The sequence below is a fragment of the Strix aluco genome, chromosome W (assembly GCF_031877795.1).
Source record: "Strix aluco isolate bStrAlu1 chromosome W, bStrAlu1.hap1, whole genome shotgun sequence".
NCBI lineage: Eukaryota > Metazoa > Chordata > Aves > Strigiformes > Strigidae > Strix > Strix aluco.
In genome coordinates this window covers 3,723,869-3,745,478 of record NC_133970.1, presented here as the reverse complement: position 1 = coordinate 3,745,478, position 21,610 = coordinate 3,723,869, and the positions used below count along the sequence as shown (strand labels likewise).

Genomic DNA, 21,610 nt, shown 5'->3' with positions numbered 1-21,610 from the left:
TTGCAATTTTTTTCCCTCAGTCTTCACTGGCAAGTGCTCCAGCCACACTGCCCAAGTCACAGAATCCAAAGGTGGGGACTGGGAGAATGAAGAACTGCCCACTGTAGGAGAAGATCAGGTTCGAGATCATCTAAAGAACCTGAAGGTGCACAAGTCCATGGGACCTGATGAGATGCATCCAAAGGTCCTGAGGCAACTGGCGGATGAAGTGGCTAAGTTACTATCCATCATATTTGAGAAGTCGTAGCAGTCTGGTGAAGTTCCTGCTGACTGGAAAAGGGGAAACCTAACTCCCATTTTTAAAAATGGGAAATAAGGAAGACCCGGGGAACTACAGGCCAGTCAGTCTCACCTCTGTGCCTGGCAAGGTCATGGAGCAGATTGTCCTGGAAACTATGCTAGGGCATGTGGAAAATAAGGAGGTGATTGGTGACAGCCAACATGGCTTCACTAAGGGCAAGTCGTGCCTGACAAATTTGGTGGCCTTATACAACGGGGTTACAGCATTGGTGGATAACGGACAAGCAACTGACGTCATCTACCTGGACTTGTGCAAAGCATTTGAGGCTGTCCCGCACAACATCCTTGTCTTTAAATTGGAGAGACATAGATTTAATGGATGGACCACTCGGTGGATAAGGAATTGGCTGGATGGTCGCACTCAAAGAGTTGCAGTCAATGGATCGATGTCCAAGTGGAGAGCAGTGACAAGTAGCATTCCTCAGGGGTCAGGGTTGGGACCAGTGCTGTTTAACATCTTGGTTGGCAACATGGACAGTGGGAGTTTCTAGGACAGCCCTAGAGAAGGACTTGGGCATATTGGTGGATGAAAAACTGAATTTGAGACAGCAATTTGCACTCGCAGCCCAGGAAATCAACTGCATTCTGGGCTGCATCAAGACAAGTGTGGCCAGTAGTATCTTAAATAAATCACATCCAAAGTCAGAAGTATTTACTATAACATGGTAAGAAATGCACATATAGTTCAATTTTCTAGAAAAGAAACTTCTGGATTTCACTTTACATCCAGAATCTGACCTTCATCCTTAAACAAGGTATCATTTAAAAATATTAGTTGCATAAAGAATTTTAAAAAGTGTCTCATTGATATACTTATCAAAATCTGTCTTCACTTTTAAGGCCATCATGTGTAACACAGCCACCACATTACAGTGCCATAGTGTTGATATCTGGGACAGGGATAAGAGAGCGAGAACACAGCATAATGTAGAAAAACTCTGAAAAATGTCACTAGCATTTACTTGCTGTAAAATAGAAGCCACAGTCACTTAAATCTATAGTATGTGCTTTTCTATTTACTTATATCCTAAATGACAATATTACTGTGACTGGATACATAGCATTTGGCAGAATATGTCTTCAATGCAGGTGTAGACATTATTGGTAGACTTGTATATAAAAAAAAAAAAAAGTTAATTTTAAAGTAATTAAAAGAATATTGAAAATAGTGTTGCATAAATGCATTGTTTAAGGGGAAAATATTACTTCACTGGAAAATAAAGTCCTGCAGACTGAGTTTGGCACTAGTTTATCATTATGTCACTTTCTTTTTGATTGAAGACAGCTCTTTCTGAATCTCACTGAATTTTGGCCGGTTTTCAGGTTTGTAGGCCCAGCACCTCTGCATTATTTTATATATTTCTTCTGGACATTTTTGCGGCGCTGACATTCGATATCCTGGTGCACAAAAAAGGGAAAAATATATAGCACTGAAAAATGATACACATTGACAAATTTAAAAAGAAATTAGCAGAGTTCAATATCATTGCATTAAAAATAATAATGAGGGATAAATTTTATATGACTTGTAATATCTTTCTCAGTGGGTTCATACGGAATTTCAGTACTTACTATCTAATACTTGTTTTTATAAACACTCCTCTGCTCTGAAAAACATCAGATTTTTTTCTTTGGCTTTTTAAGGACAAACTTCTGTGGTCATCTACATTGATTATAATTAACAATAGCATTCTATATAACTCAGAAAACTAGCTTTTTTATCATTTGGAAGTTTTACTAGCTAAGAACCTGTTTATGAATTACGCAGTAGAAATATGTAGAGGAGGAAGTGTCCTGAAATGCCACTAAAGATGATGAAATCAAAGATCTGAAACTCTGCTCACAGTTATTTGTTACTTTTATTTAAAAGTCTTTTGTTTATTTTGTAAAAGAGAAAAAAAGTGGCATTTACTGTTCAACCAGCTTGCCAATCTCCACCATAACTTAAAATTTTGTCTGAAATGCTTTAATAGAGAAGACAGAATGACATACATTTTTTTTCCAGCAGTTTGGGATATTTCCACTTGCATTATCTGAACTAATTCATTCTGATCAAGCCTCTATTTGCACAGCAATCAATCCCTCCTCTCTATTTCACCTTTTAGTTCTGTAGCCATGAAAGCCAACATGCTATAACTCTGTCCTCCTTTAAGTCACTAGTCATTATTTTCCTTTTTGCAAGAAGCCTATAAATCACACCAGAAAGCTAAACAGTAATTAAATAATCTCATATTTTTGCTGAAGTTGCTAGATAACCCATATGTTATTTCTTTGCTATTTTTTATATTGTATGTACCTACATCCCTATGGATCTACACAGCATCTCTTTTGCTCCCTACAATTAACTACCTTTCTCCACTTGTTCTCGTGCTTGTTGGTTCGTCGTTCCAGGGTACGGGCATACTCCTAAACTGAAGGTCTCCCACAAAAGGATTCCAAAGCTCCATACATCACTCTCAGATGTGTATCTCCCTAAGGAAAGGAAACCAGTGTCTTAACTTACAGAATAATTCATGTTTTACATAATTATGGCAACATATTTTCCGCAGAGGTGTTATTTTGGCAAGCTTTAAGCATAATAAAACTAATGAACATTCTTCAGATATCATGTTCTTCTGTATTTCAAATTATAAGCATAAATTATCTTAAAGTCAATACCTAGAAATAATATAAACTAACCTAGAGTTCTGTAATTTGACAGAGACTTGTTACACAAAGCACATGGCTGAGAAGATCTTACCATGTTGGTCATTTTCCATTAAGTTAAGAATTTCTTTCCATTTACTGCCCCAAAATATTTTAATTTTTTTAATATAAAAGGACAGAAAAGTGTCAGAGTTTTTTTTCCTTGTTTATAATCACTTTCAACTCTGAAGATACTTTTAAAAATTTTACCTTTTCCAGTTCCCAAATATAGCATGGCAACAGGTCCTCCAAGAGGTGCTAAAGTCAATGTAGTTCTTAATTGCAAAGAGGACCTGTGTTTCTTACTCTAAGAAACTACTCTCTGGAAATGAATCTACAGTTTCTTCAACTGTTGTTTAATTTGGACCTTGAAGAACTGATGCACCCCACCCAATCAGGTTAAAAAAAAATAATCTGGCCTACTACTACTTTCAACTATGCTTCAGACAGATAGCAAAATTAAGATAATCCAAATCCAAACCTCTTTGTGGAATGAAAGCTTTATATTATGGGAGAAGGACAGCTCTTGGAGGAGATATTTCTATTGTCCCTTATGTATTCACATCAAGATGCATGCTATATCAGAAAGTGTACGCTTCTAGCCCTTTGTAGCAGGGCCTATGAAAATGTTATCTTAAAAATCCATTTATCATATTTCTGTCATCATTTTTCATGATTGTATTTCTGTGTTCCATTCTATGAGTGTCTTTATTCTTAAAAACATACACATGCTTGCAAATGTATGTTTGTTCATCTCTGAGCATTAAACAAACCAAACTAACTCACTTCTCTTATTTCCCCTCCCTTCTACCACATTTCCAGAAAGGCCCTATAATCCCATTTCTTGTGTCAAATTTTCAGCTAAATATTTTAAATCCACTTATACTAGAAAAAAGGAAAATACATGTAAATTATAGTGACAGTTGGTGATATGATAACTGTTCTAATTTCAGAAAGTTGAGTTTACTCTTAAACTAAATATCACTTCCAGCTGATAACTTTATCTACATTAGCTTGTATGCTTAGTAGACAGTAATTATGGACATTCACTTTGCTCTTTGTAGAAAGATTAGTTTTCTTGTCTATATATCAACTGTCTTCAGAGTGTGGCATCCAGTAATTTAACATTTTTCATTAAAGTCATTTGGTAGATACAAGTGATTAATCTTTTTTTAAAGAAAGTACAACTTCTACACAGTTAATTGTCTTCCCCATTACAATATTATCTGGGAAGAAAAAAAAAAAAAGGGCATGCTCTTTCATAAACAAATACAATAATTTATTAAGGTTACAAAGAACCGGAAAAGTTGTACTGGAAAAACATATGCATTAAAAGTGCATTTTAATTTTGAGAAAACTGGAAGCAAAAATACCCTACACCTTGGCCTAAATATGTAATTTTATTAGGTGTGTTTAAAGCAATTTTTCACTTGCTGGAAGTGATGGAAATCATATAGTCCCAAGTAAAAATAATGGTAAGGAATGGCACTGAACAGTACCCACTGAACTAAAGGTTAAATTTTCCATATGCTCCAGCAGCATGAAGATTTCATTCATGACTTCATACACAATTCCCTAACAGTTCCATTTGCCTTAATCCAGTTTCTAGACTTCCCAACCTTAATTTTGTAATTTAAAATCTTTTTGTGACTGCTATTAATGTCATATAAAGTGAATCCAGAAGTGTTTTAAAAAAGGCACTCTTATTTATTTTCTTAAGCACTGTATCATTCATGTAATGACCAAATGACCCTATTTCTCATTTTCCTTGAACCATTAAATATTTACATGCTCAGTAATTGTCACCTAGTTTTGAAATATTGTACATTTAGTTCTGTTTCACTCTGGTACCCTTAACTACTTTCAGTGTTACCTATGCAAATTAATACAATACTTATGACCATATGATTAGAATAGCAAAACACAAACCAATTATTTTAACTTGCACTTTTCAAGAGAGTGGAAAAAATGATCCATAAAAAAAAAAACAAAAACAACACAGAAAGCTTCAACCATATTTTGAAAGCTGAATATTAGACTACTGAATACTTTAACAAATGTTTGAGACAGGTTATTTTCTAAACACTGCGGAAAATCACTTAAAAATGGCTGGATATTGATTAATTTTAGGAAACAGCAAATAAGTAAAGATGTTAATCAGCTATATGTTCTTCTCCTGTAAGGTGTGGAAAATAGAAAAGACTCAGAAGTACAAATTGAAGGTGCCCTAAAAGCCAGTTTCCTGCTTAATGTAGTAGACTGGACCGGTATGGCTGTAGAGAAGGGGTTTCCATTATATATCAATTAAATGACAAGCACTTTTGAAACAATGAAAATAAAAATTCAAAGCACCTTTCATAGCGGAATAAACACCCAAAGTAGAAATAGTATTCCACAGTGAACATTAGCAACACTAGCACCTCTTAGAAAAATAGATAATAGAGGTGTTAGTCACTCTAATAACATTTATTATTAGCTTTCCAAGAGGAAGATTTGCATTATTGTGTTATGGCATTAACTTCTGCAAAAGTGCTGATGAAAGGGATTCTTCTTCTAACAATCATAAGTCGGAAAATTATGATTTCCAATGCATGATTTAAACAATATCTCTAAACGGTGGGAGAAGTATCTAGAGAAACTTAACAGGAAGATATAAAATGTTTAAATTTTTTTTCTAAAAACTCAAGAATTGATTGAGAGAAGTGCATTCAAAATGTGACCTCATACACTTAATATGCTGCTGCTTCTTCACAGCTCACTTCACTTAGAAGAACTAATTTTTCTAGTTTTACCTACAAGCTAAAAAGCTAAATCCAGCAGTTTCTATTTTTGCTTTGAAACTATTACCCACATAGTGTGGACCGCTTCACTCAATCAGAAATAATGGATTTTTTCCCCCATAATGGCATAGCAATATATAGAAGTGCATATAAGCAAAAGCTACAGTTTAAAGAAATAAAGCACTTTTTTCTCTAATGCAATGGTTTATCTAATAATTTATCTGATAGAGGGCTCTAGAATGTTAAAATCTTCTGCCTTTTTTTAAAAAAATGCCATAAATATGCAGAACTTCCCACTCACTGGAACGAGTTAGCAACATAACCATAGCATTATTTTACTGTTGAATAAGTAGCAATTTTGATGTTGCTGCCTTGTTCTTTTTGAAGGGAAAATCGTATTTTTACATAGCTTAAATGAGGCTGAAATATTATTTTTAAGGTAACTAAAATATTTTAAACATCTGTTGACCTGAACTGGGAAAAAGGAAAAATTATATATATATATGCTCAAATACTGTCCATGATGTAGTCCCCTTGCACCTTGTACTGTATATTTTTTATACTAAGAAGATAAAGATACATCCTTACCATAGTTGAGAGCTTCTGGAGCAGTCCACTTGATAGGAATCTGCTTTAAGCCTGATGATGAATAAACTCCGTCATCCTCTTGACGAGACATTCCAAAATCGCTTATTTTCAAAATGTTGTTTTCATTTACCAAGCAGTTCCTTGCAGCCAGGTCTCTAAGTTAGAACAAGAAATAACCCCTCCATATTTTCACACATTTGAAACTACTAAAAGTCATTTAAAATGTGAAGAAGAATCTTAAGTAGTGTACTGGGTCTGTTTGGGATGGAGTCAACTTTCTTCATTAGCAGCCCATATGGTACTGTGTTTTGGATTTGACTAAAACAATATTGTTAACACACCAATGTTTTAGCTATTTCTGAACAGTTCTTGCATAGTGTCTTTTTCTCACTCCGCCCCTGTCAATGAGTAAGCTAGGGGTGGGCAAGAGGTTGGGAGGGGACACAGATGGGACAGCTGACCTGAATTGACCAAAGAGATCTTCCATGGCATATAATGTCACGCTCTGCAATAAAACTGGATGGGAGGCGGGAGGGGGAGTTTTTCCAAGGTAGTTGTTGCTCAGAAACTGGCTGGGCATTAGTCTGCTTGTGGGAGGTGGTGACTGATTGTCTTTGTATCACTTTTTTTTTCTTTTTTCCTTAACTTATTAAACTATCTTTATCTTGACCCATGAGTTTTTCTCGGTTTTGCTCTTTTGATTCTTTCCCCTATCTTGTTGCGGGGGAAGTGAAAAAGTGGCTGGTGGGTGTTCAGTTGCTGGCCGGGATCAACCCACCACAAGTAAGTTCCTATATCTTTTCTATCACAGCCGAATTTATCAGTTAGAGTGAGTATGTCACAATGTAGGCTAGGTTTCTAGAGACCAAATAGATACTCAATTCAATGATGAAATAAGCAGATGTAAGGCAAAGAGCTGCTGTTGCTATACTGCCCATTGAGGTCACAGAAATAAACCTGCAGATTATCAAATTTTACTTGATGCAAAATGAGATAGAACGCAAAGAAGCAGATTGAAACATATTCTCATAATTGTGTAAGACACTGAGAAGCCAGAGAATTGGGTCTATCTTACCTCTATTATTACAGTTTCCATCAAAAATCAAAAGCTACTGAGCATTACAGGAAAAGGCATTTTGGTTCAGTTTCTTTTCCCTCCATCTCAAACATACTTTTCAACAAGAAACTGTAAATATATAGGGCTTTTGATAGAAAACCACTGTGAAGAGTCAATATTACAGGTAACTTTGCTGTTAGATATTTGTAGTAACTCATCACATTTTCTAGATGGCCTTTTAAAAACCCCCAGAAATATGTTCTGTTTGTTTTCTCTTCCTTCTCCTTATCTTTCCCCAAAGCAAACATCCCAAAGAAGTACAGATATAATTGCATGGATTTAGGTGCACCGCTCTCTCTGGAGAATTATTTTTCTTTTCATACAGCATTACTACTTGCTGCAATAATTCCATAAAATCAGTATTTAACTTAGATAAGCAGAAAATATTCCTTATTTTCCACTGTGAAAGCTCTACAAATTGAGCACAAATTACACTGAGTTGCTACAGAACAAGTTAATTAGTAAAAGAATAACCATGACTTTCACTTTCTCATACCAAGATTATGGAAGTTCCTAGTGATTATTAAGGACAAAGGAAAAAGCCCCTTCCTCCAACTACCAAAGAGTAAAAATTAATATTTCATTTTCAAATTTCATTTTTAAACACTAATCTGAAGTTTCTATAAACACAAACAGCACAGTGACCACATACAAGATGAATATGCTGAAACTACAGCAAATAGACACTTTTGTTAAAATTCCAACAGCAAGTTAAAGAGGAAGTAGAGACAATTCCTTCATGCTGAGAATTGTCTGTCAGTGAAGACTTAAACCTCATAAACTTTTCTTTAAGAACACCCCTGGAAAGAGCCACACAGCAGGTAATGCCTAATATTTCAACTGAATTCCATCAGTTAAAACCACAACCACAACCATGTTATTAAACCAGAAGGACAGACTGCCTCACTGAAGCAATTAGCCATTTTATAGCTTCTCCCTGGGTCAGGTACTTAAAACACCCTCGGCTGATAAACCCAAGCAATTAATTAGTGAACAGAATCAGTATACCTCCACTGCACATTTAATTCAACCAAAATAGTCTATTATCTGATCAAAAAAGAAGTGGCAGGTCTACAAGTGAAACTTGCCTTTTGTGGACTACAGACACTTCCTCTCTTCCAGTCACTTCAGGTAACTTCCAGTGTTGGCTAGCTAACTAAATTGAAACATACCTGTTTCTGAATTTTCTTGCTACTCATGTGCTGGTACTTTTGCTATATGTGGAGATCATATCAATAGTATGTGTCATATCAATTAGTATGTGTCTAATAACAGATAGGAAAAATAAACATGAGGGTTAGAAGCAGATCCTTCCAAGTGCTCTGTGAGCTAGCTCTGTGCTAGCCTCCTCCTTTATACTTTTTTATTTGTTTATGTTTTCATATTGTTGTAGTTATCACATAATAAATAATAATGGAAAATATTAACTGTAATCACTCCTCTCTGTTCCTAATGTTATCTTCATTATCACAGATGAATAGTGCTAGGAAACTAGAGAAGATCCAAGTTAGATGCAGTAATGATTTTTCAGTAATCCCAACTCTCCTACTTGCTATCCATCTTGTTGGATATTGTTCAGTTTTTCCCAACTATAAAATGAATAGGTTTCCCCACCTCAGAGCAGAAGTGACTTTCAATTTCTTCCTGTAAAACATTTTGAGATTTTTCAGACAAGGGATTTAAAGATTTTGCAAAAATAACTCAAAAGTATCACAGAATGGTTTGAGGTTGGAAGGGACCTCTGGAGGTCATCTGGTCCAATCCCCCTTGCTGGGAGACAGTGTCAAAGGCCTTACTGAAGTCCAGGTAAACAATATCCACTGCTCTCCCCTCTTCTACCAGGCTAGTCACTTCGTCATAGAAGTTTATCAGATTGGTCAAGCATGACTTCCCCTTGGTGAAGCCATGCTGACTACTCTTGATGACTTCCAGCACTTCATGTGCCTGGAAATGGTTCCCAGAATTATCTGCTCCATCACCTTCCCAGGGATGGAGGTAAAGCTGACAGGCCTGTAGTTTCTTTGGTCCTCTATCTTGCCCTTCCTGAAAATAGGAGTGACATTTGCCTTATTCCTGTCTTTGGGCACTTCTCCTGGTCACCATGATTGATCAAAGATTATAGAGAGTGGCCTCACAATGACATCTTCCAGCTCCCTCAGCACTTGTGAGAAACAAAACAAAAAAGCCCCAAACAACTGTCTTCAGTAACTGAACACAACCACAAAAACCAGACTTAAATCTAAAAACACATTCTTCCACAGAACGTTTATTTTCTCCACCTGTAAGACTAAAATGTATCCTATATTCCAGGAATAGTCTGCATTGCACTGCTCACTCTCACTGTAATCATAGTGAGAGCTATCATATAAAATGATTTATAGTGTCTTGGTGACACATCCCTGTGAAATAAGGTTAAAAAGACAATATTAATCAAAAAGTAAACTTTGGAAGCAATATAGGTCAAAGAAAACAGGAGAAAATAAAAACTGCCAATAAAGCTTAAGCATTTAAATTACTTTAGTGCAGTATAATATGGTCTAACTAGAAACTGAAGTTGGCAAACAAATAGTCTATTCATAAATGTCAGATTACTAGAAAATAAAAGCTATATTGAAATATAAAATGCATTAACTAGATATTGGAAGGGGATATTAATTGTTTTTGAAAATGCTCTAAGGATGGATAAATACTGATATATTGCAAATTTACGTACATTACTGTCATCATCCCCACCCTCTAAAAGCTTACTTGATAACCATTATGTACCTGATTTTTTCAAAGTGCTTTGCTAAATATATGATAGATTGTGGCATGGGTCATGGTAGTAGATGATGAAAAGTTACAGCATCCCATGCAGAAGTGCAGAATGGGATGCATTTGGTTCACTAGGACAAAGCAAATTGCTTCGTCTACTGAGGACTATACAGCTCAGTAAAGAAACCACTGCATACAGTGAATTTCACCCTCAGTCCCACCCTACACACCTTCATGCTATTTCCTTTTCTACTGCTATTTTTTTTGAGCAAGTGACAGTTGTTCTGAACTCTATAAACACAGTAACAAAAAACAATCTTAAGGAACTGTTGTAAAGAAAGATATATTAATATTTTCTCTACAGTAGTTATTGCAAATGCCTTCATATACACATATCTGAAACAAAATTAAGATATAAAGTTTACCTATTGCACAGTCATTTCTGATGAACAAGTGTAGTATGAGAATCAGAAGATTATATTAATTTTTATAGTCTGCAAAATGGCCAGTTACTAATGAAAAGATACACAATTACAATAAGGTAAGAGGTATCTTTGAGGTAGATACAAAAATACTGAGCATACTAAATTAGATATACAATTCAATTATTTTTGTAGAAGGGGTGGCAGTAGGACTTTAGGAAGAATACCTTCCCCAGTATGTTTATGTTTCAGAGACAAGCTTTCTATTTTACTTCTTGACCATGATAGAGACCACTCATATCTCAAAGGGCATAAACTGTCCCTTTAGAAGTACAAAAGTAAAGCACGAGCTCTATATAATGTTAACACCTCTTTTTTTTGTTCTAATCTCCTAATACTTGGTGTCTGATATGAAGACTAGTTCTACAAGTTGAATAACTGTGTTAATTATGAATCTCAGCTAGGTCAGTCTGTTCTTCCACCATCAACAATAATTAGTAAGGAACTTCTAATCAGGAGATACCGTCCTTGAAGACATCCTGGAACATGAAAGCTTGTTAAAATTCTTTAATGGAAAATAGTTTCATTAGAGATTAGAGTGTCCTTTGGAAGAACTATCCTCATTATAATAGTAAAAATCACACCCACTGCTTCGAAGATCCCTGCCCGAATAAAGACCCTCACCCTTTGAGCTTGTGCAGAAAATTAAAAACCCACTGTAATTTTAAATAGAAGCGAGCATGTTATTAACCGATGAGGGATAGAGGTGATAAGTAAGTAACCAATAATCATTATAGTAAATATGCAATCATGTAGTTTGGAGTGTATAAATACTTTGAAGTTCTTTTGTATGGTGTGCTTGATTTGTGGATGTTTTCCACCTAGCACCGCCACTCTAGAGAGGGTGTGCTGCTTACCGGGGACTTCTATCACGGATGTCACTGAGAGGCTATCGAGCCTTGTACAGTCTACTGACTATTATCCGCTGCTGTTGTTTCATGTGGGCACCAGTGATATAGCCAGGACCAGTCTGAGGAGTATCAAGAGGGATTACAGAGCCCTGGGAGCGGCAGCAAGGGACTCTGGAGCACAGGTAGTTTTTTCATCAGTCCTCCTGGTCAAAGGGAAGGGGTTTGAAAGGGCCAGTCTAATCTGGCAAATCAACAATTGGTTACGGGACTGGTGCCACAGCCGGGGGTTCGGCTACTTGGACCACAGGACTCACTTTGAGAAACCTGGTCTACTGGAGGCTGATGGAGTCCATCTGTCAGAGAAGGGGAAAAGCATCTTCGGTCACAGGCTTGCCAAGCTGGTGAAGAGGGCTTCAAAATAAAGTTGCTGGGGGGAGGGGAACCTCAATCCATCCCACTCCTACCAGCTTGATGCCAGTGCCAGCAATAGGTGCCCAGAGCCTGGAGAGGGATCGCAGGTCAGCAGGAGAACACCTGAAGAGCAGAACAAAGGCATTCCAGCCAGTAAGTCAGCTTCACTGGGGGCCCAACTTAAATGCCTCTATGCAAATGCATGTAGCACGGGGAATAAACAAAAGGAGTTAGAGACGTGCACACGCCTGCAGGGCTACGATCTTATTGGCATCACGGAGATGTGGTGGGATGGGTCCTATGACTGGAGTGTTGGGATGGAAGGATACAGGCTCTTTAGGAAGGACAGGCAGGAGAGACGAGGTGGGGGTGTTGCCCTCTCTGTCAATGACCAGCTGGAGTGCCTGGAGCTGTGCCTGGGGATGGGTGAGGAGCTGACCGAGAGCTCATGGGTCAGGATTAAAGGGAAGGCAGGAACAGGTGATGTTATAGTGGGGGTCTGCTACAGGCCACCTGACCAGGAAGATCAAGCAGATGAGGCCCTCTATAAACAGATAGGAGCAGCCTCACATTCACAAGCCCTGGTCCTCATGGGGGACTTCAACTACCCCGCTATCTGTTGGAGGGACAACACAGCAGGGCATAAGCAATCCAGGAGGTTCCTGGAATGTGTTGATGATAACTCCCTTCTCCAAGTGATAGAGGAGCCAACGAGGAGAGGTGCTATGCTGGACCTTGTTGTCACCAAGTTCACACTCCCAAGTGGGGCGTGTGAAGCTCAAGGGCAGCCTTGGCTGCAGTGACCATGAAATGGTGGAGTTCAAGATCCTTAGGGCAGCGAGGAGGGCACACAGCAAGCTTGCTGCCCTGGACTTCAGCAGAGCAGACTTTGGCCTCTTCAGGGATCTGCTTGTCAGAGTAGCATGGGATGAAGCCCTGGAGGGAAGAGGTGCCCAAGAAAGCTGGTTAATATTCAAGGATCACCTCCTCCAAGCTCAGGAGCAATGCATCCTAGCAAAGAGGAAGTCAGGTAAAAATGCCAGGAGGCCTGCATAGATGAACAAGGAGCTCCTAGACAAGCTCAAACATAAAAAGGAAGCCTACAGAGGGTGGAATCAAGGACAGAGAAACTGTCTGAACAGCCAGGGATCAGGTTAGAAAGGCCAAAGCCTGGATGGAATTAAACCTGGCCAGGGATGTCAAGGGCAACAAGAAAAGCGTCTATAGGTATGTCGATGATAAAAGGAAGACTAGGGAAAATGTGTGCCCTCTCCAGAAGGAAACAGGAGACCTGGTTACCTGGGATATGAAGAAGGCTGAGGTACTCAATGCCTTTTTTCCCTCAGTCTTCACTGGCAAGTGCTCCAGCCACACTGCCCAAGTCACAGAATCCAAAGGTGGTGACTGGGAGAATGAAGAACTGCCCACTGTAGGAGAAGATCAGGTTCGAGATCATCTAAAGAACCTGAAGGTGCACAAGTCCATGGGACCTGATGAGATGCATCCAAAGGTCCTGAGGCAACTGGTGGATGAAGTGGCTAAGTTACTATCCATCATATTTGAGAAGTCGTAGCAGTCTGGTGAAGTTCCTGCTGACTGGAAAAGGGGAAACCTAACTCCCATTTTTAAAAATGGGAAATAAGGAAGACCCGGGGAACTACAGGCCAGTCAGTCTCACCTCTGTGCCTGGCAAGGTCATGGAGCGGATTGTCCTGGAAACTATGCTAGGGCATGTGGAAAATAAGGAGGTGATTGGTGACAGCCAACATGGCTTCACTAAGGGCAAATCATGCCTGACAAATTTGGTGGCCTTATACAACGGGGTTACAGCATTGGTGGATAACGGACAAGCAACTGACGTCATCTACCTGGACTTGTGCAAAGCATTTGAGGCTGTCCCGCACAACATCCTTGTCTTTAAATTGGAGAGACATAGATTTAATGGATGGACCACTCGGTGGATAAGGAATTGGCTGGATGGTCGCACTCAAAGAGTTGCAGTCAATGGATCGATGTCCAAGTGGAGAGCAGTAACAAGTGGCGTCCTCAGGGGTCGGGGTTGGGACCGGCGCTGTTTAACATCTTTGTTGGACACATGGACAGTGGGATCGAGTGCACCCTCAGCAAGTTTGCTGATGACACCAAGCTGTGTGGTGCGGTCGACACGCTGGAGGGAAGAGATGTGCCATCCAGAGGGACCTGGACAGGATTGAGAGGTGGGCCCGTGCAAAACTTATGGGGTTCAACAAGGCCAAGTGCAAGGTCCTGCACATAGGTTGGGGCAATCTCATGCACAAATACAGGCTGGGCAATGAGTGGATTGAAAGCAGCCCTGTGGAGAATGACTTGAGGATATTATTGGATGGAAAACTGAATGTGAACCAGCAATGTGCGCTCACAGCCCAGAAAGCCAAAGGTATCCTGGGCTGCATCACAAGAAGTGTGGCCAGCAGATCGAGGGAGGTGATTCTCCCCCTGTATTCTGATCTCATGAGACCCCACCTGGAATACTGTGTTCAGATCTGGGGGCACCAACATCAGAAGGACATAGACCTGCTCGAGCAGGTCCAGAGGAGGCCACAAAGATGATCAGGGGGCTGGAACACCTCCCGTATGCGGACAGGCTGAGAGAGTTGGGGTTGTTCAGCCTAGAGAAGGCTCTGGGGAGACCTTATAGCAGCCTTCCAGTACTCAAAGAGGGCTACAGGAAAGATGGGGAGGGACTCTTTATCAGGGACTGCAGTGATAGGATGAAGGGTAACAGTTTCAAACTGAAAGTGGGTAGCTTTAGATTAGATATAAGGAAGAAATTCTTTACTGTGAGGGTGGTGAGACACTGGCACAGGTTGCCCAGAGAAGTTGTGGCTGCCCTCTCCCTGGAAGGGTTCAAGGCCAGGTTGGACGGGGCTTTGAGCAACCTGATCTAGTGGAAAGTGTCCCTGCCCATGGCAGGGGGGGTGGAACTAGGTGATCTTTAAGGTCCCTTCCAACCCAAACCATTCTATGATATGATTCTATAAGAAATGAAAATTTTATTTTATAATTTCCTCTGGAAATGGAATTATAATTATGTTTCTATTTCATATTTCAGCTATATGATTGATAGTAGCAGGGTTATATAATGTGATATATTGAGAGATTTTTGGTTTGTTTCATTTTTGAAAGAAAAATTTACATTCCTTTTGATACACATTGAGTTAAGCAGCTCCAGAACTTCAAGCTGGAGAAGAAACAACAAAAAGGAATATAAGGTACACCAAAAGCGTAAGGCTTGATAATCTTCAATATTGCAGAGAAAGCAGTCAAGACAATAATGCTTTAATATACAGAATTCCAGCTTCTCTCCCTTGATCATTTGAGATATCAGTGGATTTCCCTGAATCACGCTGCAAACATACCTGAACATCTGTATTGGTTATGCAATATCTTAAAATTTCAGTGAGCCCAGGGAAGAAGGAGAGCATCAAGCTGCCTCCCCCCTGAGCGGGAAGAGTGAGCTGCGAACAAGGGCAGCGCAGCGGGGACTCAGAGTGGGCGGAGACTGGAGTGACGATGCCCAACGGCCCTCACGTACAAGAGCAGCCCCCAGGGAGCACGAGCGACCAGGAGCGCGGTGAACAGGGTGTGGCACATCAGAAGGGTGAGGCGCGTCAGTTTGCGTGGCAGTTCGAGCCAACAGGGCGAGCGGACAGGGCACAGTCCCTCTCCTGGGTCTAGAGATCATTTGAACTAGTTGTCATCTTATTGTCCTCCCCGAGTAGACTGAACCATGATCTCCACTCGCGTCAAAACCACCACCAGAAAGAACGTGGCAACCCAGACGGAGCTGCCACGCAAACATGCAGCGGTCCAGGCCCCGGGCTGCAGGGAGTGTCTGAGACTGTCAATCCTGCCGGAGGGCAGCAGTGACAGCACCTGTGGGCGCTGTGATCAACTGGATGACCTGCTCAGCCTGGTGGCGGAACTCAGAGAAGAGGTTGAAAGATTAAGAAGTATTAGGGAGTGCGAAAGGGAAATTTGGTGGAGTAACATCTTGGCACCCATGAAGCAACAGGAGCAAATAGAGGCTCCAAACGAGGCAGGCGATCCATCACCCTCTTGCTACCAGGCAGAAGGAGGGGACCTAAGTGATGGAGGAGACTGGAAACAGGTCCCTGCTCAGGGATGCAGGAAAATCCCCTCCTGACCTCCCTCACCTTCCATGGTGCCCCGTCACAATAGATACAGGGCCCTGGAACTTTTGAATGAAGTAGAGAAGGACAAAGAAAATGAGTCAAACAAGGAGGAAGACCAAGGTCCACCAAAGCCAGGTCATTCTAGACCAGGTATTAAAACCAATTCTAAAAAGAACCCCAGAAGAGTCACTGTAGTGCGTGACTCCATTCTGAGGGGTGTCGAAGGCCCAATATGCAGACCAGACGCGCTTCAAAGGGAAGTCTGCTGCCTCCCTGGGGCCCGGGTCAAGGACCTCATGGATAAACTCCCCACTCTAGTGAGACCCAAGGACTACTACCCCCTCTTGGTTTTTCAGGTAGGTAGCGACGATTTTACTAGGAGAAGTCCTAAAGCAATGAGGAGAGATTTCAGGTCCTTGGGGAAACTGGTTAAGGGGTCGGGGACACAAATTGTGTTCTCCTCCATCCCTTCAGTTGTGGGGATGGATGAAGAAGATTACAGCAGAACTAAACAGATGAACTCGTGGCTCCGAGACTGGTGTTACCGGCAGGGCTTCGGATTTTTCAATCAGGGGTTAGTATAAAGGACGCCAGACCTTTTGGCATCAGATGGGATGCACCTGTCCCAGAGGGGGAAAAGGATCTTGGGGCAGGAGTTAGCTGGACTCACTGAGAGAGCTTTAAACTAGATTTGAAGGGGGAAGGGGACAAAACTGGAACTCCCAGACATAAGCCCCAGGGTAGATTACCAGAGTTTGTGGGATGTTGTGCCAGTGACGACCCTCACCCTGCCATCTCAGTGGAGGCAAGGGATGGAGACATGCAGCACAACAAAGATGCAAGGGATATGGATGGATCAGTAACTGTGGTGACACCTGTGAAAGGTCAGGCCAAACTTAGGACCTCTAAATGAGAAAAGGTGCTGGGGACATCAGCCCATCTGAAGTGCATGTATGTAAACAGGAGGGGCTTGAAGCCATGATGAAACAGGAAAATGATGATGTAGTGGCTATTACAGAAACATGGTGGGATGTCTCCCATGACTGGAGTGCGCCTGTTGATGGCTACAAGCTCTTTAGGAGATATAGACAAGGAAGGAGAGGCGGTGGGGTGGTGCTCTATGTTAGGGACTGTTATGGTTGCTTTGAGCACAAGTGTAGTGAAGAAAGGGTGGAGTGTCTTTGCACTAGAATCAGGGGGAAGGCCAACAGGGCAGATGTTGTAGTAGGAGCCTACTATAGGCCACCCACCCAGGACAGAGAGATGGATGATATATTCTATAGGCATTTAGGAGAAATCTCATGATCGCTTGCCCTTGTTCTTGTGGGAGACTTTAACTTCCCAGACATCTGCTGGAAATACAACACAGCAGAGCGTGACCAGTCCTGGAGATTCCTGGAATGTGTGGCAGATAACTTCCTGACTCAGCTGGTGGGTGAACCGACCAGAGAAGGTGCCCTGTTGGACCTCCTCTTTGTGAACAGAGAAGGACAGGTGGGTGATGTGGCGGTTGGAGGCCAACTAGGGCACAGCGATCATGAAATAATAGAGTTCTCTATTATTAGAGACGCCAGGAGAAGGGGCAGCAGAACCGACATCCTGGACTTCAAAAGGGCTCACTTTGTCTTGTGTAGGCACCTGCTTGACAGGATCCCTTGGGAGATGGTCCTGAAGTGTATAGGGGTCCAAGAAGGCTGGGCACTCTTTAAGAAGGAAGTCTTAATGGCACAGGAGCAGGCGGTGCCAAGGTGCTGTAAGAGAAGCCAGCGGCAGAGAAGACCACCCTGGCTAAAGAGGGAGCTTTGGCTGCAACTCAGGGAGAAAAGGAGAGTTTACGGCCTTTGGAAGAAGGGGCTAGCCACTCACAGTGATTACAAAGAGGCTGTGAGGCTATGCAGGGCAGAAATCAGGAGGTCTAAAGCCCAGCTAGAAATTAATTGGGATTCAGCAGTCAAGGATAACACGAAATGTTTCTATAAGTATGTCAATAGCAAAAGAAAGACCAGGGAGAGCCTCCATCCCCTGCTAGATTCGGGAGGAAACATGGTAACAAGTGATGAGGAGAAGGCTGAAGTCCTTAATGCCTTCTTTGCCTCAGTCTTCAATAACAAAACCAGTTGTACTGAGGGAATTCAGCCTCCTCATCTAGAAGACAGAGACTGGGAGAACGACCCCCCCACAATCCAGGAGGAGACAGTCAGTGACCTACTGCATCACATAGACATACACAAGTCTATGGGACCGGATGGGATACACCCGAGGGTGCTGAAGGAGCTGGCTGGGGTGCTCGCCAAGCCGCTTTACAGCATTTACCAGCAGTCCTGGCTGACCGGGGAGGTCCCGACAGATTGGAAACTGGCCAATGTGACGCCCATATATAAGAAGGGTCAGAAGGATGATCTGGGAAATTACAGGCCTGTCAGCTTGACTTCGGTGCCCGGGAAGCTGATGGAGCAGATCACCCTCAGTACCATCACACAACACATGCGGGACAACCAGATGATCAGGCCTAGTCAGCATGGGTTTATGAAAGGCAGGTCCTGCTTGACAAACCTGATCTCCTTCTATGACAGGGCGACCTGCTTATTGGATGAGGGAAAGGCTGTGGATGTAGTTTACCTTGACTTCAGTAAGGCCTTTGACACCGTTTCCCACAGCATTCTCCTGGCAAAACTGGCTGCTCGCGGCTTGGATGGGCACACGCTTCGCTGGGTAAAAAACTGGCTGGATGGCCGGGCCCAAAGAGTTGTGGTGAATGGAGTTAAATCTGGTTGGCGGCCGGTCACGAGTGGTGTCCCCCAGGGCTCGGTTTTGGGGCCACTCCTGTTTAACATCTTTATGGATGATCTAGACGAGGGGATCGAGTGCACCCTCAGTCAGTTTGCAGATGACACCAAGTTGGGTGGGAGTGTTGATCTGCTCGAGGGTAGGGAGGCTCTGCAGAGAGACCTGGACAGGCTGGAGCGATGGGCTGAGGCCAACTGGAGGAGTTTCACTAAGGCCAAATGCCGGGTGCTGCACTTGGGCCACAACAACCCCCAGCAGCGCTACAGGCTTGGGGAGGAGTGGCTGGAGAGCTGCCAGTCAGAGAGGGACCTGGGGGGGGTTGATTGACAGCCGGCTGAACAGGAGCCAGCAGTGTGCCCAGGTGGCCAAGAAGGCCAATGGCACCCTGGCTTGTATCAGCAATAGCGTGGTCAGCAGGGACAGGGAAGGGATCTTACCCCTGGACTCGGCACTGGTGAGGCCCCCCCTCGATGAGTGGGTTCAGTTTTGGGCCCCTCACTCCAAAAAGGCCATTGAATGACTCGAGCGTGTCCAGAGAAGGGCAACGGAGCTGGTGCAGGGTCTGGAGCACAGGTGTGATGGGGAGCGGCTGAGGGAACTGGGGGGGTTTAGTGTGGAGAAGAGGAGGCTGAGGGGAGACCTCATGGCCCTCTCCAACTCCCTGAAAGGAGGGTGCAGAGAGGGGGGATGAGTCTCTTTAACCAAGTAATAAGCGCCAGGACAAGAGGGAATGGCCTCAAGCTGCGCCAGGGCAGGGTCAGACTGGCTCTTAGGAAGGATTTCTTTCCCGAAGGGGTTTTTGGGCGTTGGAATGGGCTGCCCAGGGCAGGGGGGGAGTCCCCATCCCTGGAGGGGTTGAAGAGTCGGGTTGACCCAGCGCTGAGGGATCTGGTGGAGTTGAGAACGGTCAGTGTGAGGTTCATGGTTGGACTGGAGGATCTTCAAGGGCTTTTCCAACCTTGATGATTCTGTGATTCTGTGACTTAAGATGCATAGATCGCCATGATTCATTGCCAGTAAAATTCATTGCCATTATTAAACACCACTATACACTTAACCTGCTAACAGTTCAAGTTATCCAAATTACAATATGGAAAATAAATATCTTCCTTACCTGTGTATACAGTTTTTAGATTCAAGATATGCCATACCAGAAGCAGCATCTAATGAAAATTTCACTAGCTGTTTGGTTTTTAGCTCATCCTTTTTTTTTCTTAGAAAGGACAGGAAATCTCCTCCTAGAGAAACAGACAATGAGACAAGATAGAGAAATGTCAGTATTGTATCTATTAGGGATGCAAGATCGAACAAAATGCAGCTATCAGTTATTCTCTTCAACCTATCAGTCTGAAGTTAATTTAAGAAAAAGGAAGGAATGCACTGTCACCACATGTGGCTTCCTTAAGCACCCTTAAATATCAAGTGCTTAAAAGTGAAAACTGCACAAAGTATGACAAGTTAAGCAAAACTTGTGTTTTTGTTATATCAAAAATCTTAATTAGTATACATTAAATACGCATTTATATGAAAAGTATTGACAAAAACAACTGGATTTGTGATAAATACAGTTCTTTGATTACAGAATGGTTGCTGAAAGGGTCTGTTAAAATTGTGACTAACGTAATTAGTTTTTACTTGCACGTTTAGATATATTAAAGTAGTTGATCATTTGTAGTGGTGTTTTTCAAACTACACTGAAGCCTTTGAAAAGGTTAGAAAGTGTTTTACTTCTTGGGCAATATTAACTGCCTATTTACGCTGGCAATTAAAGGCAATTATTACTGGAACTTCAGAGCCTTCTGCCTTGGAGGAACTAAGTTGCTACCATCTTGTCTGAGGATGGGAAAGTGTCAGCATAAAGGATTTCCAAAAGGGAATCTGCATTTGCAAAACAGTTTCAGGAAAAGTGATTTAGGACAAACATGGGAGACATTATATAAACACTGCAATGCCAAAAAATCACAGTATAGCTTTCCATGTCATAATAATTACTTGCTAATTTATAGCCAGCTGTTGCTCCAGTCTGTTTCTTTTCACTTTGCACTGAACTACTACAGCAGTTCTCTCTCACAAGTAATACTTTATGACACAATCTGAAAGGTTATTGACCCAGTCTGGTAACTGACAAAAAGCAGATATAGCTAGAGAGAAGGAAGATGACCACTCTATTGAAATAGGTGTCATTTCTTCCACATGTAAACAGAATTATTCTGATTACAGCAGACAGTTAAAAATAATTTTTAAGCAATCCCTCCTCCACACACACACAAACAATATTACATTCAGAGCTGACTAAAATTGTTGTTTATATACTGAGCACTCACTACTTAAGAATCATCTTTTAACATGTATGATTATATGCCTATATGAATGTGAAATTCTTCCAGTGCTGACAAATTGTGGCATTGCTTGTATGGGAACAGTAAATCGAGGCAGTTTACAAACAAAACCCTGTAAGGTCATCCTAAAACCCAACTAACCAGAATCAACCAATTTTCAGTATTGAAAATTACATCACATAAGTGCATTAATCATGCTGGAGGATGCCTGAATTTTGGTCCCACGTGACCCCAGGACACCTCAGGACCCTGTCAGAACCAGGATCCAGGCCATCAGAACAATAACTGCCTTGCAAGCCTTGCCTTACAAGGACTTTTAACTGAAAAAATGTATATAATCT

General features: G+C 41.7%; 1 protein-coding gene across 4 annotated transcripts in view; it reads right to left on the bottom strand.

The window, feature by feature from the left end:
• Positions 1-456: 456 nt before the first annotated feature.
• LOC141917798 (tyrosine-protein kinase Fer-like) overlaps positions 457-21,610 on the bottom strand; it is a 216,578-nt gene continuing 195,424 nt past the window's right edge. For 3 of the 4 annotated variants that reach the window (XM_074811324.1, XM_074811323.1, XM_074811327.1), the window contains 4 exons: positions 20,045-20,168; positions 6,354-6,508; positions 2,650-2,772; positions 457-1,698 (listed from right to left, as the gene is read on the bottom strand). In XM_074811324.1, the coding sequence (XP_074667425.1) occupies positions 1,556-1,698; positions 2,650-2,772; positions 6,354-6,508; positions 20,045-20,168 (545 nt within the window). In that variant the 3' untranslated portion in view covers positions 457-1,555. Of the gene's footprint in view, positions 1,699-2,649; positions 2,773-6,353; positions 6,509-20,044; positions 20,169-21,610 lie in introns of those variants that run through there. The other variant, XR_012621465.1, reaches the window with a different exon arrangement.